General features: G+C 35.2%; 1 protein-coding gene across 9 annotated transcripts in view; it reads left to right on the forward strand.

Moving 5' to 3' along the window:
* The first annotated feature begins 1,279 nt into the window (after window positions 1-1,279).
* Window positions 1,280-17,657, forward strand: part of bcas3 (BCAS3 microtubule associated cell migration factor) — a 402,314-nt gene continuing 385,936 nt past the window's right edge. For all 9 annotated transcript variants that reach the window (XM_021481360.3, XM_005157643.6, NM_200622.1 and 6 more), the window contains 6 exon segments: window positions 1,280-1,336; window positions 2,053-2,141; window positions 2,334-2,388; window positions 3,111-3,186; window positions 5,848-5,954; window positions 17,461-17,542. In XM_021481360.3, coding sequence (XP_021337035.1) covers window positions 2,071-2,141; window positions 2,334-2,388; window positions 3,111-3,186; window positions 5,848-5,954; window positions 17,461-17,542 — 391 coding nt within the window. In that variant the 5' untranslated portion in view covers window positions 1,280-1,336; window positions 2,053-2,070.

Below are 17,657 nucleotides of genomic sequence, written 5' to 3' on the forward strand. Positions count from 1 at the left end.
ACTTCCTCCAGCTCCTCCGGGGGGATCCTGAGGCGTTCCCAGGCTGGCCAAGAGACATAGTCCCTCCAGCTGTCCTGGGTCTTCCCTGAGGCCTTCTTCCGGTGGGACATGCCTGGAACCCCTCCCAAGGTTGGTGTCAATAGGAATCCGAAACAGATACCCGAGCCACCTCAGCTGACTTTTCTCAATGTGGAAGAACAGTGGCTCTACTCCGAGCTCCTCACCCTATCTCTAAGAGTGTGCCCGCTTGTATCCGAGATCTTGTCCTTTCGATTATGACTCAAAGCTCATGACCATAGGTGAGAATAGGAATGTAGATTGACTGGTAAATTGAAAGCTTTGCTTTTAAGCTTAGCTCCTTTTCTTACCACAACCAACCGGTACATTGACTGCATTACTGCTGCCGCTGCACCAATCCGCTGGTCAGTCTCACGTTCTATTCTTCCCTCACTGGTGAACAAAACCCCAAAATAACTTATTCCAATAAAAAAAAAAAAAGAATCATATTTATAACAGTGGAGTTCAATGTCGAATACACTAGTCAAGCAGAATCTTCCTTCGCCTTAATTCACTCACTGAAGTCTTTACATTGTCCTCTATCTGTTGTTCATACATTTTAAACTAAATCTGTTTAATATAAACCATTTAGATTAAAACATTTATTTTTAGATGGCTTTTGTAGCTTAACAATAAAACAAACAAATAATAGGGTACATTACATTTAAAAATGACAATCTCTACTCTAAACCATTCTCAGATGGGATGGCGGGCCAAACCATAGACTGTAAAATATAGGCCAAATCAAATGTTACCGTGGGCCAACTTTCGCCCGCGGGCCCTGGTTTGGGCATCTTTGCACCAAGTCATATCCATTTATGTTTTTTTTATGCCAAAAAAGCCTCGTTTTCCGAAAGAAGACGGAAATGAACGAAGTATCTCGGCGGGTGGTCGTCACGCGATATTTCGATGTAAATAAACACACCAACGTGACCTGATGCAACATGAGGGTTTATTAAGACTTTTGCACATTTTCAGATGTAGATATGCTCGTATGAACGCGAACCAAACCAAAGTTTTTTAAAACATTGCATGTTGATGTGGAGGTTAATTTGAACAACCTCGTCAGATTCGTTAACGAACAAAAAAACCTTAAAATCTCCCGTCATCCATGATTGGTCAGAAATGCCCAAGCGCCCGCCTCTAGCTTAACTTCATTGGCTACTCGGTCCCTACACTCATTTCCGATTGGCCAAAGTCTTTGTTGTTTCCGCTGCATGTCAGCTTCACTGTGGCGTTTTGTGAGGACCTCCGTTGCTCTGAAAACACAAAGCCTCTGGTCAGTACAAATGTCGCTTAATTACATACCCAACGCTACATTTCAGTTATACAATTTATAGGAATTTATTTCAGGAAGTGATATAAGTTATTGTCATTGTTTGGTTTATTGTCTTTGAAGCGTTGTAATGACAGATAGCGGTATTGGCTAAGCTAACAGACAGAGTGGGAGATAGTTGATATGATGAAATGTTTGAACGGACAAAACTGCCAGCTGTGTTACTCTGACATCTGCTTGGACATCGTCTCACAATAAATTGTTTAACATTTATGGCAAAATGTTACTAAACCAAGAGACATACACATATTATTTGTAGTATATCACAGTCTGTTTATTAGTAAAACCTGCTGGAGTTAATTTGAAGAGTTTGCTTTGTTTATCCCACACAGATGTTTGTCGTCTTAAGTTGGCTGTTTGTAACTTTTTATGATTAATTCTTATTAGAAATGTGCCCATGGTGCTGATGAATCCAAACCATTCACATCTTTGTTTTCATTTGTTTACATTCATCTGCAAAGTGTTGCCATTTTGAAGTGATGCAGTTATCATATTTACTTTTATACCTTCTCAGTGTAGGGTTATACAGAGACCATATTTATTAATGATAAACTGTGCTCTAATGTGAGATGTACCTACAGTGAAGCTTAGTGTAATAATCTTGTGAAAATAATGATGTGTGCTGTAATATAATAAATCCATGTACTCTGTTTCAACAGGATACTGAGTGGTTGACCATGGCGTCTGACTCGCCACGCAGACCGAGCCGCTGTGCTGGTGGGGTTGTGGTTCGAGCACAGGCTGCAACGTAAGAACACAATCTCTCTTTTTTTTGAATGTGTAAATCCAGTGTTCAGGATTGTAAATATTAAGATGTGTTGCAAGATATGGTAAAAAAAGAACATTCCTGCCCATGCTTTTATATGTAATTTTATTCTCTGGTATTTTCTTGTTCAGATATCTGTTTTTAATCATGAGTACTGGTTTGACTCTTTTTCAGTGAGCAGTCGTACATGGAGAGTGTAGTTACTTTCCTGCAGGATGTAGTACCTCAGGTAATTGTTTTCCTTTAATTTTGTGATTGCAAAACTAGAAATTCACCTTTTTTTGTTTCATGTAATTTGGTGTCCATGTTGATAAAATAAAATTCTCTCCTGAAAGGTTTGTAGAATTTTAAAATTTCAAGATTTTGAGAAAAAAAAACTGTTAGATGTACAAGATTCAAATACAATATAATAGTATATGCATTTAATAAAAAAGTCTGCAATTAAGATTTTTTCCCCTTTAGATTTGCAACTTCATTTCTTGCATTTGCAAGTTTATAGGCTTGCTAACAATGCTGAGATGGCTGGCTTTTTAGTCACAACCTTTTGACCTAAGCTAACAATTGCACACACACACACACACAAACACACACACACACACACACACACACACACACACACACACACATATATATATATATATATATATATATATATATATATATATATATATATATATATATATATATATATATATATATATATATAAATTGCTGTTACAAGCTATAAGCTCTCTATTCTATGAATACATTTAGAAATTCAAGAGATAAAATTATGCTATCACTCTTTTAAATTTGTAGTCATTGGCAGGATTTAATTTTTATTAATGTTTTCAGTGCATTCACTTTCAAGAAGGAAGATTTTATTTTTTAAGAACCTGTGAACCTAGTTCTTAGAAGTATTTATACATCACAACAAGTGTCATATCTCTGCCTCTTTCTTGGAAATTTCAGGCATACACTGGGGCACCTCCAAATGATGAAAAAGAGAAAATAGTTTGGGTCCGTTTTGAAAAAACAGACATTAATGGTAAGTTCATTTCATTTTTGAATGATGAGTAGCAGAACACATCAGTGCAGATCCTCTTTTTGCATCAAAAAAGCTAAATTAAAAATGAATTTTTAAGAGGCACATAGTAATTTAGTCCTGATATTTTTGTGGTTGACCTAAATACATATTTAAATGTCATATTTATGGAAAGTGACATTTAATTGGAGTCTGTGTTCTTTAATTCGCACTTTGTCAGTAGGTCTAATAAAACGTAACATTTGTATGTAATTTAAAATTTGTTTTCTTATGCTAATTTGCCCAGTTTATTAAAGTATAAATTTAAAGTATATTTAAATATTCAATATTAAAAAGTATTCCCACAAAGACTTTATTTACTTATTTGTTACTATACAAAAAAAGCAGTAATAAATATTTTTTTTATGTAATATGAAATAACTGTTTTTTCTTATATATTATCATAACAGATTTTCAACAGGCACTCAGGCAACTGGGTATTACACCATCATTTAAAATCAATCTAATAAGCTGATTTGGTGTTCAAGAAAAATTTCTTTTAGAACTTTTTTTTAGAACGCAAAATTACCCATTAAGAGATTGGTAAGATCTTCCGGTCGGCAGCTTATGCATATAAAGAAAAACATTTGGACAGCTTTGATATAATAGTTTAAATCTATTTTATTCGCTTTTAACGTCTTTGAACTAATACTGTTGTCGAACAGCACCATCTTTTAAAAAATGTGATCTAATAGGATGGAAAACAACTGCAGTGAGGCATTTTCACCTAGTTGTCAGAAGGCATCTTGTAAAGTTTAAATAAAGCCTTGTCATTGCTAGTGATCATTTTTTCTTTTTTTTTTTAAACGTATAACCAACCTAAACAAATGTAATTCATCAAAATTTTGGACACACACACACATAGCCTGTACTGTCCGACTAACACACTGATTTAATAAGCATCACAAAGTGAAAATAAGGTGGTGTTTTAAAAAACACATACTGTGATAAATACTACACAACCCACTAAATGAAACATAAACAACTCCCAATTAGAATCAACATGCAAATCAGCCAGCAGAGCATCCTCAGAGTATCTCAAAATTTTATTGGTCATTTTTATAAATTGCATGACTTGCATACCTGTTTAGATTCATGGCAGTAATCTGGTTTGCTCTATACTGCAGTCAATTATTGCTTGTGTGTGTGTATGCGTGCATTGAAGAGCCACTGAGCTAACAGCTGACAGGTTGGGAACACACACACACGCACACACACACACACACACTGTATTTCTGACGGCAGATACGTGAGCTAGGAGAACGTTTTTCTCTCGTGCTGGAACCACATATGACAGATTATAGTGGCTTTAACACACACACCTTTTAAAGTTGTGTGTCTTAAAAACACTCCGTAATTCACTCTAAGCTCTGTTGAAACCCATTTTCAGAGCGCAAATTACCGGTTGTAAACGCTGTAAACGGAAGTTCTAAACATTCTCGTGGAACATGCTGGTCGCTATGGCGCCTTTCATGCAGCAGCCAAGAAAAAGGTCTACACCAATGATTCAAAAGTTACTTGTTGTGATAAATTTTTTCCATGGTTCATTGGAATAGAAAATTAAGAAGAACAGCATGATGTTTTATAAAATATAATATTAAATATATTTGTCATCATTTTGAGTGTAATAACAATTTTTACTGCCTTAATATGATTTGCAAGTTATGCCGTAGTTTATATTTATATTGCCATATTAGGTTCGCAAAGATTTTTATTGCACCAATACTAGGTGAACATGACCCTCATTCCAGCAAATATTTCATGGAATGGATGAGATGGGTGACATCATTTACCTCTTAGTGATGAGTCAATCACAGTTTTATTTATTAATGACTTTATAGGGCAACGCAGTGGCTCAGTAGGTAGTTCTCTCACACTACAGCAAGAAGGTCGCTGATTCGATACTCGGCTGGGTCAGTTGGTGTTTCTTTGTGGAGTTTGAAGAAAATGAATGAATGAATGAATGAATGAATTAATTAATTATGAGTTTATTTAGCATGTCGGCATCCCCAGTTTTATGCCACAGTCACACTAGAGTTTTAGCATGCGAAATTCTGTCGTATAGTGCTGCGAAAAGGGATGGAATTAAACAAGATGATTAGACATTAAAAAAAGTGAGCGATTGGTCCATATTTTAAATATCTGTCCAAAGAGGTCATGCTTTGATTTTTGATTGGTCTCAGACGCACGTGATGCAATTTTGCAGGTCAGAGTTCACCAAGCTTTAACTTTGCAATGCAGTGAACTGCAAAACTTCGCACAAGCTTGCGTTTCCGGTCTGTCGCATTCGCATGGGTATAAATGGAATTCTATGGGGTTTGACTGCGGCTTTTGTCCCTTTTGCTCTAGGATTACAGCATGAGACACATGAGTTGTACAGTAACAACTCATTCCATAATCTTCACTTTTACAGTTTTTTAAAATTATGTTAAATAAAGTGTGGCATTCAAGAAGGCATCTTGAAAGATCATAAACATATATTTATAACATTTTTCTGACCTTCTCTACCTTGTTTGTTTATTTAGCTTTTTAATGTTGACATCAAACATTTGTGATTTACTTTCTCTTTTCTATCTGTGTCAATACTTTAGCAATGATGAAGTGTGTTTCTTGTCCTCTGCCCAGATGTGGCCCGCTTACCAGAGTTCCAAGAGATGCACAGCAGTGGCAATGACCCGCCTCTCTGCTTGATGATTGGCTATGCTGATGGAATGCAGATTTGGAGCATATCAGTGAGTCTCTCTCTGCACCACATGGTCTGCATTCAAATGTAAATACTTGTCTGTGGTAGTCCAAGAACAGTATGTGAAAATACCAAATTCATAGCATTCATAAAACAGTAGGCAAAGCTTATACTGGTGACCTTATACTTTTGTTGAGTTTCAGAAATGCACATGCAATGGACACTTTACTATCCTATGAGGCTGCCTGAGATTGTCGTGAATGGCATTAACAGTAACACAAAAGGCACTGTAAATCACATGACAGCATGACAAATTTAATACATCTGAATTAGATATTACACACATTCCTGCTATATAGAACATCATTTTTGGACTTTAGCTATCATGTTTTTCTTCAGACATATACAGTTGAAGTAAGAATTATTAGCCCTCCTGTTAAAGTTGAATACTGTTTATAATTTTTTCCCCAAATTCTGTGCAATGGAAAGTTTTTTTCAACACATTTCTAAATGTAATAGTTTTAACAACTAATTTCTAACAACTTTCTAATCTTTGCCATGATGACATAATACATAAAACATGATACATAATATTTACTAGATAATTTCAAGATACGAGTATTCAGATTAAAAAGCAATTAAAATGATTTACCAGGTAAATTAGGTTAACTATAAGTTAAAATAATCAGTCGAGTATAACAATTATATAGTTGTTGTATAACAATTGTTTTTTTGTAGACAATCAAAAAGATTCTTAAAAGGGCTAATAATATTGACCTTAAATGGTCAAAAGCCAAAATAAAACAAAGAATTTTAAGAAGAATAAAATATTATAGAAAATGTTGTGCAAAGTGCTTTGCTCCATTAAATATCAACAATTTAAACAAGTGATCAGTATTTTATGCTGCAAAGGTTTGTCAAGAAGGCTTACATATACATTTTATCGACAACCAATCAATTTAATCAATTTTTGGTTTCTAAAGTGGGTTAGATAAAGGCAAGATGAACATTTTGACACTACCACAACTAGGATAATTTAAGAAAAAGTTTTAGACAGCCGATGGGGATATAATCATACCTGTGCCCATAATTAGTGTACATACCTGTGCCTATAATTATTATACACTCTTTAAAAAAATAAAAAATAAAAAATTATTCAATATCAATAGTCATCTGGGGCCTCATGTATCAACGCTGCGTACGCACAAAAACTTTGCGTACGCCTGGTTTCACGGTCAGAATCGCTCACGTTTGGATTTACTAACAATGAACTGAACGTGGGAATATGCGCAGCTCCACGCCAGCTTTATGGCTGGCGTACGCACATTTTTTGTGCGTGTCTGTTTTATTTCCATTGGCGACTCCTAGAGGCAGTTGTGTTAAATTGCTCTCTACAAAGTGTCTGAGCCTTGCAATGGTAGCTGTATGAGACTAGCAGGTATATAAGGTTTCCATACCATATAGTTGACCAGCTAAACATTAAAGCACAATTTGCAGCGGTCGCCTGTTTTCCCAATGTAATCTGAGCTATCTACTGCACGCACATTGCTATAAAGACACTATCTGAAGATGAATTTGCATGCGTGAATCAGAAACATTTCCATTCAATAAATGTGCAAATAAAATTTGATGCACAAACTTCTTAATGATTCCTACTTGTCTTTCTCATGATAAATAGTTGGCAAAATCTGATATGTAGCGGGGGAAAAAAGAAGAAAGAGTTCATCAGACGCTGGATTCGAACCGAGTTCATGCTCGAACGTGTCAAAACTTATTGACATGCGTCTTACGAGCTGCGCCACTGAGATTGTTATGGGTACTGCAACATTTTACACCTATAAACCACACTATTTCTTTTCAATTCTCTCAGTGCGATGTTCAGACCCAACTGTGTTAACCGCATCAGCTAAACTTTTTTCATTTGTTGTTAATTCCGGAGAACAAACTTGCAAATAACACCGTTTTTCTCTGGTCTACCTCCGAAAGCAGCACCTCCAATTCACATTCTGTTCAAAGTTTCTCTTCTTGCTTGCTTTTGCAATTACTTTTTCGTTGGGTTTTGCCAAAGTAGAGTCATTAGCATATTCATACGGGGGAGGAGGCAGGGAGGGGTTTTGTGCTCGTGCATGTTGCGCTCAGTTTCACGTTCATTCGGATGTACAAAAGAATATGCGTGAGATTCGGCGTACGCAGTGTTTCATACATCTGAATTTTTTTCTGCGTACGCACATTTACAGCTTTGTGCGTACGCAATGTTTTAGTATGATTTCCACGCAAGTCCTCGTACATGAGGCCCCTGGTCTTTCCAAAGTTCCATTTTCTTATCTCCACAAGCTGCATTTATTTATACATTTAAATTAGGGCTGCATGATATTGGAAAAATCTAACATTGTGATATTTTTTATTTTAGGATATATATTGCAATGCGAATACAATTTCACCAAATGAGAATAATTATTTTGGAATAATTTTTAAATTTTCAAGTGACTTGGGTGATTCTGTATGGTAGAGCACAGAATATAATAAACCATTTACTAGCATAGATAAATTTGATAATGAAAAAGATACAAATTAAATAAACAGCGTTTGATTGTTTTCTGTGGTGTCAAACTGTATTCAGGTATACAGTAATTAAATAATCTAATGTAAAATAATACCACATAGTCTTCATTTTATAAACAAAGTCATTAATCATTATTAATTTTTTCAATCATTAAACCCCCTGAATTATTAGCCCCCTGCTTATTTTTTCCCTCAATTTCTGTTCAACGGAGTGACGATTTCTTCAACACATTTCTAAACATAATAGTTTTAATAACTCATTTCTAATAACTGATTTATTTTATCTTTGCCATGATGACAGTAAATAATATTTTACTAGATTATATATATATACACACACACACACACACACACACACACACACACACACACACACACAGTTGAAGTTAAAATTATTAGCCCCCCTCTCAATTTTTTTCCCCTTTTTTTATAATTCCCAAACGGTGTTTAACAGAGCAAGGAAATTTTCACAGTATGTCTGATAATATTTTTTCTTATGGAGAAAGTCTTATTTGTTTTATTTCGACTAGAATAAAATCAGTTATTAATTTTTTAAATAAAATAAGGACAAAATTATTAGCCCCTTTATGCAATTGATAGTCTACAAAACAAACCATCATTATACAATAACTTGCCTCATTACCCTAACCTGTCTAGTTAACTTAATTAACCTAGTTACACTTTAGTAAAATATTATGTACTTTCATCATGGCAAAGATAATGTAAATTAAAAATTAAAAATGATTTATAAAAACCTATTATGTTTAGTAATGTGTTGAAAAAAAAAAAAATCTTCTCTTCGATAAACAGAAATTAGGAAAGAAATAAACTGGGGGGGGGGGGGGGGCTAATAATTCTGACTTCAACTGTGTGTGTGTGTGTGTGTGTGTAATTTTTTTAAACGACAATTTTTATTTTAAACATTGCCATTCAAATTGAAAAAATAAATAAATAAATACAAAAACAAACAAAAAAACAAGAAAAATATAGACTCAAAATAACTTAATTTAAAATAGTAAAATAAATAAATAATATAATATTAAATAATACAGCAATAATATATTTGTCTAATTTATATACTTTCAATGTCCATCAGTTCAAGACAGGAGTCACCATTTAGATTCTCCAAAAAGTCATAGAATACTTTTATAATAGACCAAAATATCTGCATTTTGTTTTTCAAAAAATAGGCCTTTTCCAAGGCAAGAGGTCATCCTTTTTATCCACTGAGATGCACCAGGACTGTCTTTTTTTTCCAAGAACACACAATTACATGTTTAGTTTGCATCAAACATAAAATTAGCGGTAATGTTCCTGTTTGGTCACATTAAAGTCCAATGGACACATATGTAATATACACAGATTGGGATCAAGAGGAATTACTTTACCAATGATTTCAGAATATCTTGTTTTCTGTAAAAAAGTTTAGAATCTCTTGAGTGTGAGTAAATGATGAAGAAATGTTAATTTTGGGTGAACTTGTTAATTTTGGGGTAAATGTGCAATGCTGTGACTCTCTTTCACCACGTGGTGTCACCATAGACAAAGACAAGTCTGTAATTCTAGAGTAAAGTTCCTAGTATTGAAGTTGGATGAAATGATGTGAAAATATGTTAAGCTCTTCATCATGTCAAACAATAAATGATATCACTTCCCGAATAAAATGGAGAAGGTGTCCGCCTTGGTTTTTCAGTTGTAGGGTAGATAAAGATATCCTCCAAATAATGTGTTTTGTCACCCTTGCTCTGCTTTGAAAGATTTACCCTTTATTGTATTATTTTTATGAGTGTCCTGACAGTTATCACCTCAGGAAAGAGTTGCACTTTTTATGACATAAATTATGCTGAGCATCATCACGGACATGAGCTCGCTATTCTTTGGAAGAGCGAATATCACACATTTTTGTGTGTAGAAGGTGTTGGAAGCGTCACATTGTCTGACTGTATGTTGCCTGTAAAGTGTTTGTGACTGTTGCTGAGATGACACCTTCTGTTTTGATGCTTAAAGGAGGAGGAGAGACACAAGCAGCAGTACATTTCTGTGCATTTGTATCTTGTTGTTGAAGCAGGATCTTTTGATGGAGGTGTTGCAGGAGAGGGCAGGAAGATTAGATGGGGCTAATTGAAGTGGTAGACTAAAGGATGACATTTAGTACAGTGCTAAGAAGTGCTAGAATGTGTGTAGTCTTTATTTGTTGCTGTACTTTTAGTTTATAAATACTTTTTATGCTTTTATAGTTGGATCAGGGTGTTTGGAAATCTGACTCTGTATAAAATTGTACATTTTAAGGAGGGAATAATGGTGCACAATGTATCATATAATATTATATTTATTTATGATTTCTTTTGTTTATAAATAGATTCAATATGTTTATGACAATGACATCAGTGAGTATTTAAATTAGGGCTGAACAATATATAGTTTGAGCCTCTATATTGCAATGAATGTATCTGCCGCAGTCACACCGCAGGATTAGATATTAAAAGATTAATAAAAATATATATTTATGCAATGATGACCATGCTCTGTTACATTTGATTGTTCGATTTCTGTAGTTGAGTACTGTTTGACTCTTCAGAAAACCACAAAGCACTGTTTATTTATTTATTTTTACTTTCAGTTTATTATAATTTATGCAGATGCAGTGAATGAAGTAGAATTGATCATCCCAGAGACATCCAAGTAGAGCTATTCAACTCGTCTGAAATTATTTTCGTATTGCAATAATATCACAATGTCAGATTTTTCCAATATCATGCAGCCCTAATTTAAATGTTATTAAATAGCATTATTATATATAACTTTTAACATTTTAATGTAATATTTTAATGTAAACATGCACTGTAAAAAATATGTTAATTAACATATTTATAAATGGTTGTAAATTACATTATGGGAGCATTATCTCTGATCTGTTGACATTTGATGATAAAAAATTCAGCTGAACAGTTTAACACAAAATGACTTTAATTGACGTTTTAGTAGTTTGAAAGAATATAATGTTTAAGAAATAACATATGAAGAAATAAATCTGTAAAATAACAGAAAATACGCTGGCAAGTTATTACTTGGGTTTTTGTACTGTAATATACAACACCAACTCAGACAATATATCACTGTAGTGTATACTATTAAAAATGTTAATAAAAGTCACTTTTCCAACTTTTTAAGGTTAAAAGTTGTCAGAAGAAATATCAAAGTCTCATAATGCGACTCCAAAGCACAAACAAATGGGGAAAAATAAAAAAAACATGAATCAGAAAATACAGAAAACTATTAATTTATTTCACAGATATTTTTTTATTAATGATATTGTTAAGATTTTTCTAAACCTGTAGTATTTAATATGATTGATTTTTAGTTCTATCATAACAGCTCTCTGTGAGATCTAGTTTGGTAATGAATATGTATATAGAAATGTTTGTTTTTGGTCTTGGTGGTGTAGATCTGCTATACTGCTGCTACTTTGAGTATTGGTGCAGAAACAAGCAAGAAACAAGACTTGCTACTGTCAGTGTTTTTACACACATGCTGTCTGAGAATATAACAAAATATAACACATAAAATACATTTGATCCTGTTGCAGATCTATACATATGTGGAGCTGTGGTGGTGGAGTGTGTATGAAAGATTTTTCCACAGTTTGTTAATTGAACAACACTGAGTTATTTAAATATTGAGGAGACATGAGTTGATGTGGTTGGAAGTAGATTGGATGATTCCTATCAGCCTACACTCCCAACAGAGTTTGATGCCAGAACTTTGTGATTGTACTGTGTTTTGCATTATTGTAAATATGTTGAAAATAATTATTGAACAAGATTCTACACATTTAAAGTTTATTTTGGTATTACATTTATTTATAGACAATATACATTTGTAAGCTTATAATTTATAGCATGAAAAACATTTATCTGCATATTAGCATCAGCTCAGGTTCAGATAATCAATAATCAGATTCATAATCATATTTGTGTGACATTATTATACCATTTTTTTTTACATTAGCCCAAAATCAATTTGATCAGTTTTGCTTTAGTATTATCTAGTCATACAAAGTGGTCATTCAGGACTTACTGGCTTATATTTCTTGAAATATCAAGAAAAAGCCCTTTGTGTAAGAGGGGTTGGGGGGAGGCTAATAATTCTGACTTCCACTGTATATATATATATATATATATATATATATATATATATATATATATATATATATATGTATATGTGTGTATGTGTGTGTGTGTGTGTGTGTGTGTGTGTGTGTGTGTGTGTGTGTGTGTGTGTGTGTGTGTGTGTGTGTGTGTGTGTGTGTGTGTGTGTGTGTATTGAGAGGGAGAGAGAATTCTGTTTCTTTTATTTTTAATTAATTTGTTAAACTTTAAATTGTTCAATAGTTTTTCTTACTTTTTTTAGTACTCTTGTTTATATATTTATGTCTACAAGTATTTTTCTTGGATGGTGTATGTTTTTTTGTATTTAACATGCTGTGGATAAATAGTTTTAGGCCTTGTCTTAATATCATATGGCAATGTAATAATATTTTCTTTTTTAAAATTTAATTACTGTTGATTTTGCCATCAATCTATCTATTACTGTATGAAAATTGCATTACATTGTTAATGGATGGACTTGTCATGCTCATTTTAATTTTTAAACATTTTGTGGGGAGTGTGGGGTAAACTGGAGCACCCGGAAGAAACAGCAACACGTGGAGAACAGGTAAACCCCACACAGAAATGCCAACTGACATAGCAGGGACTTGAACCAGCGACCTTCTTGCTTTGAGGCGACAGTGCTAACCACCGAGCCACCATGTCACCCTACGGATGTTTAGATTATTATAAAATGAAACATTCAATTCCTTTCAAATAATAATCACAGTGAACATGAATGCGTTTCAGCCTTTACATTGCTCAGAGTACTTTAGGAAGCAGATCATAAGTTCATATCCATTTTCCTTCTCATTATATCAAGAGCTCTTCAGGCCAGGAGACGGAGACGTCACCAATCCTTCTTTTCTAATGTAAGACCTCCATCTGCTTTCAGAAGCTCTTCTCTTTCTAAGAAAACAAACAGAGCTACCGTCTCTCTTAGCTCCAGATACTGTTCATTCATTCCCAATTCACTGAATTCCATCACACAGAGTGGCTGAAGATTAACAAAACTCATTTCACGAGCACCGTCTACACTCCATCCATTTATATGACGAATTCAGAAAGGACAAGAGGGAGAAGTCTCAATTTTGCATATTGCTGTGATAAATAGTAATGTAATATCTGAGAGCTTGGTGATGGATGCCACCACTAAAGCCGTGTAAAGCGAGGATGAGCAGTCTGGTAATGCACAATGACAGTCGCATTAATGTAAACCTCACAATCCGCTAAATTCCATTATTCCTCTGCCCTATTTGCCAGCCGGGGGTTTTGTTTTGTGGCCCTCTTGCATTACCTCTCTCTTGTTTTCTCCCCTTCTGTCACTCTCTCTCTCACATCAAAAGTACCGTGCGGTAGATGCCATATTAATCTCCCACTTGGCAGCTACAAAGTCTGCACTGAGCGCTTTTAATAAAAACACAACTCTGATCCTGCATTCGAAAAACCTACTAATTGTGCAAAAGAGTGATCATCCTCTGTGGGCTTATCTGCTTAAGACACGTGGATTATGGGCAGTAATGTGATAAAGGACGTTTCTGTAATTTAACGCACACAGAGACGAGCATTCAGGGCTTATTCTTAAAAAAAAAAAAAAAAGCTTGAATAAAAGGTCGTAGGATTTGGGGCGCCAATCAAAATATTTCCGCTTATGCGATGCGATATGCCACTCCCAGCTTCCGTTTTACAGATCTTTGGATTTCCACCAGCTTATTACAGTGTCGGCATTGGAATGACGCGATTAGGACTAATTGAATTTGTGTTTATATTGATATTGCGACTGAGTCAAATGTAGCTGGTCGTTCTGACTGCTGAATATGTTAGTCACGGACATGCTGTTGTAGTTTTTTTTTGTTTTTGAGGGGAGCACATTTATTAAGTACATGGTGGCTTTGTTTTGCGGTTTAGTTGTTGGCTCGCTCTTTATCCTTCATGTGAAATCTGTTTTTCTCAGTTTGCCTTTATTTGTCCTGCAGTGTGAATAGATCGCTCTTTGTTTGCGGCCCATTGTTCTTTGACTTCAATCAACCACATTTTTGCCCCTGAATGGCATCGTGCTGATCAGCAATTCAGATTTTTCTTACACTGGTGACAGTAAGACAAGACACCAGACTAACATTTGAGAGCAATTTTTACACTGTAAAAAAATAGTTGATGCCTTAAGTTTTTAAGTTGAATTATTTACTTACAGTGGCTTAACTTGAACAATGGTTAACTAATTTAAAGTGCATAAAAGCACATTTTATGATGACATTTTTTAAATTTACTTAAAATTGTCAAACAGTGTAAAGATGGAGGTATAAATGCTGGTGATTTTGTGGACTGAAAAGCCTTCTAAAAAGTGGTTGTAAAAAGTGTTAGTTTTTTTCACATTTAATTAATAAATTACTTTAATTCATTCGTTTTCTTTTCAGCTTAGTCCCTTTATTAATCAGGGGTCGCCACAGCAGAATGAACCACTAACTTATCCAGCATATGTTTTACGCAGCGGATGCCCTTCCAGTTGCAACCCATCACTGGGAAACACCCAAACACTCTCATGCACACACATAAACTATACAGACATTTTAGCTTACCCAATTCACCTATAGCGCATGTCTTGGGGAGTGTGGGGAAAAACCGGAGCAGCCGAATGAAACCCACGCGAACACGGGAAGAACATGCAAACTCCACACAGCAATGCTAACTCACCCAGCTGGGGCTCGAACCAGCGACCTTCTTGCTGTGAGGCGACAGTGCTACCCACTGTGCCACAGCACTGCAAATTACAAAAATATAAGTTCTCCATAGAATATCAATGATTACACTTACTTTTACCTAATTTCTGTCATAGTCATTTGTATATCACAGTCATTCTATTTGCATTGGAAGACCTCAGGTTCTATGTGGAGGTTCATTCCGCTCTGGCATCCCCTGATAAATTAGGCACTAATTACGAGTTCAGACGTCATGATTTTGACTGGGTGATGGGTTTTGACAAATTACTGACAAATGCCTGAAATCACAGGCAAATCGCTGCTTGTTTACGTGCGTATCAATCACATTTTGTAAACTATCAAAGGCGTGATCTGAGAGAATGGCAGATGAGTTACCGACGCCCGTGAGATATTTGAAATGCTAAATATCTGGAGCTGTTGGCGATTCAAAATCATGCCATGTGAAATGTGTTCCAATTGAAAATAACAGCGGCGATTGACCTGCAGCTAAGGAGAGAGCAGCATCCACTAGTATGGGTGTCTGCAGGCCAGCAGGTGGTTGAGAATAAGTTAAAAGGCCTAACTGTCTGTCTATTTGGACCCAAGAAATAGAGGAAAAACTAGTGTAAATATTGCAGAAGCGCTTGTGTCTGTTTGACGTGTCATCTGAGTGATACCACAACTGGGTTGAAAAAGAACAAAATTGAAGAGAAATTACTAATTCCTTTCAAAGCCAGGTAAGCAAAATAAGTACATTTTCTACCCCACTAAAGGCTTCTTTCTCATTATGTAGTTAAAAACAAAATATATACCTCACGTTGTTTTCATGTCACGTTACTACGTTGTAAGACGTAGTTTGCAGACCGAGACAAAGTTGTTGGTGATTCTTCTTATTGTAAAGTAATTCAGTATGAAACCCAATGTTGCTGATCCATCTTGGAGTGTAAACAGAGCAGTGACAGGACGCAAACCCAGAAAGTCATGCAGTGTGAACACATCAGTTTCATGATTACTTTGAAAATCATGCAGTCTGAACTCGGTATAAGCCGAAGGAAAATGAATGAATGAATGAACACAGCAACTCACTTGATAAAGAATTATTAGTTGCTCAACATAGTGTTTTTTAGTGAGCTGTTCCGCTAAACTCTAACCAAAATCCGACTGACTGAATCAATCAGTTCCCTGCTATAAGCTGGATAAAATGATCCATTTAAAAGATCTGGTTCAAACTAATTGTAAGTCTGTGAACTGTTCATCACTACTTTTCCAGGAAGAGGTAAATCAAAATTTGAATAAAAAACACTGGAGTGCTCTTGACACAAAACGATGACTATATGACTCTCCCTGTAAATTTATGGCTCATGAAATACAACATGTTAATCAAACACTTATGATCATTTTGTAGTTTCTTTTTCTCATTTTCACTTATCCACTTTTATTCTATAAAATTAACAATGGCTGAAATAAACAATCTTCAAAAATGAAGATGAGAAAGCAATTCAACTATGGTTTACGTTCTCGCTTGAACAGCACCACTCTACTGGATATCAAATGCATATGTCATTATTAATAACTTTGAGTTTTGTGGCTTCTATTCGTTTTCTGTTCATGTCCGAAGGCCAGATAATATTACACTGCTTTTTGTGTGTATATGGGTGAGTGTGTGTGTGTGTGTGTGGTGTCTTGCGTCGGTTTGTCTATAGATGCCTGATGTTTATCTTCTAGTTGTTGGGTGACTCATTATCAAACCACATCAAAGCCACTTCAGACCAAACAGAGCATTGTGTGAATCACAGTCAAGGACATTTATGTCTGTTAATGTTCCAAAGGGATGCCACAGTGTTTAGGACATTCGTCATGGGTGTTTTTAGTCAGACACTCTTTGTCAACTTTTTTGTGTGTTGGCTGATTTAAAAAAAAAAAGATAAAACCATGTAGCCCAATCAACTTTGTACTGTTATTTATGGACACCGTCTTGTTTCGGGCCTGATAACCTTAGTGATGTGACTCTGGTATAAACCCATATGCACATTCACAGTTTATGCTTCACATTCTCACACCCACCGTCCCCTCTTCTGTGTCTTTGAACTGAGTTTATCTCTCAAACATCACCATGCGGTGTCTTTAAACATGTTTCTTCTCTCTGCAGCTGAATGGGGAGGCACAGGAGCTCTTCTCTGTGCGGCATGGGCCTGTGCGAACTGCTAGAATCCTACCTGCTCCACATATCAGTGAGTGTCAGATGCACTACCTTGTCATCCCACTTCAACAGAACCAGCCAGAGACGCATAAATGCATTCATTTTAATAGCATACAGCAACTCCTTGAAACATTTACCCTTTTGCA

Source organism: Danio rerio, chromosome 15, assembly GCF_049306965.1.
Source record: "Danio rerio strain Tuebingen ecotype United States chromosome 15, GRCz12tu, whole genome shotgun sequence".
In the NCBI taxonomy this organism is placed as follows: domain Eukaryota; kingdom Metazoa; phylum Chordata; class Actinopteri; order Cypriniformes; family Danionidae; genus Danio; species Danio rerio.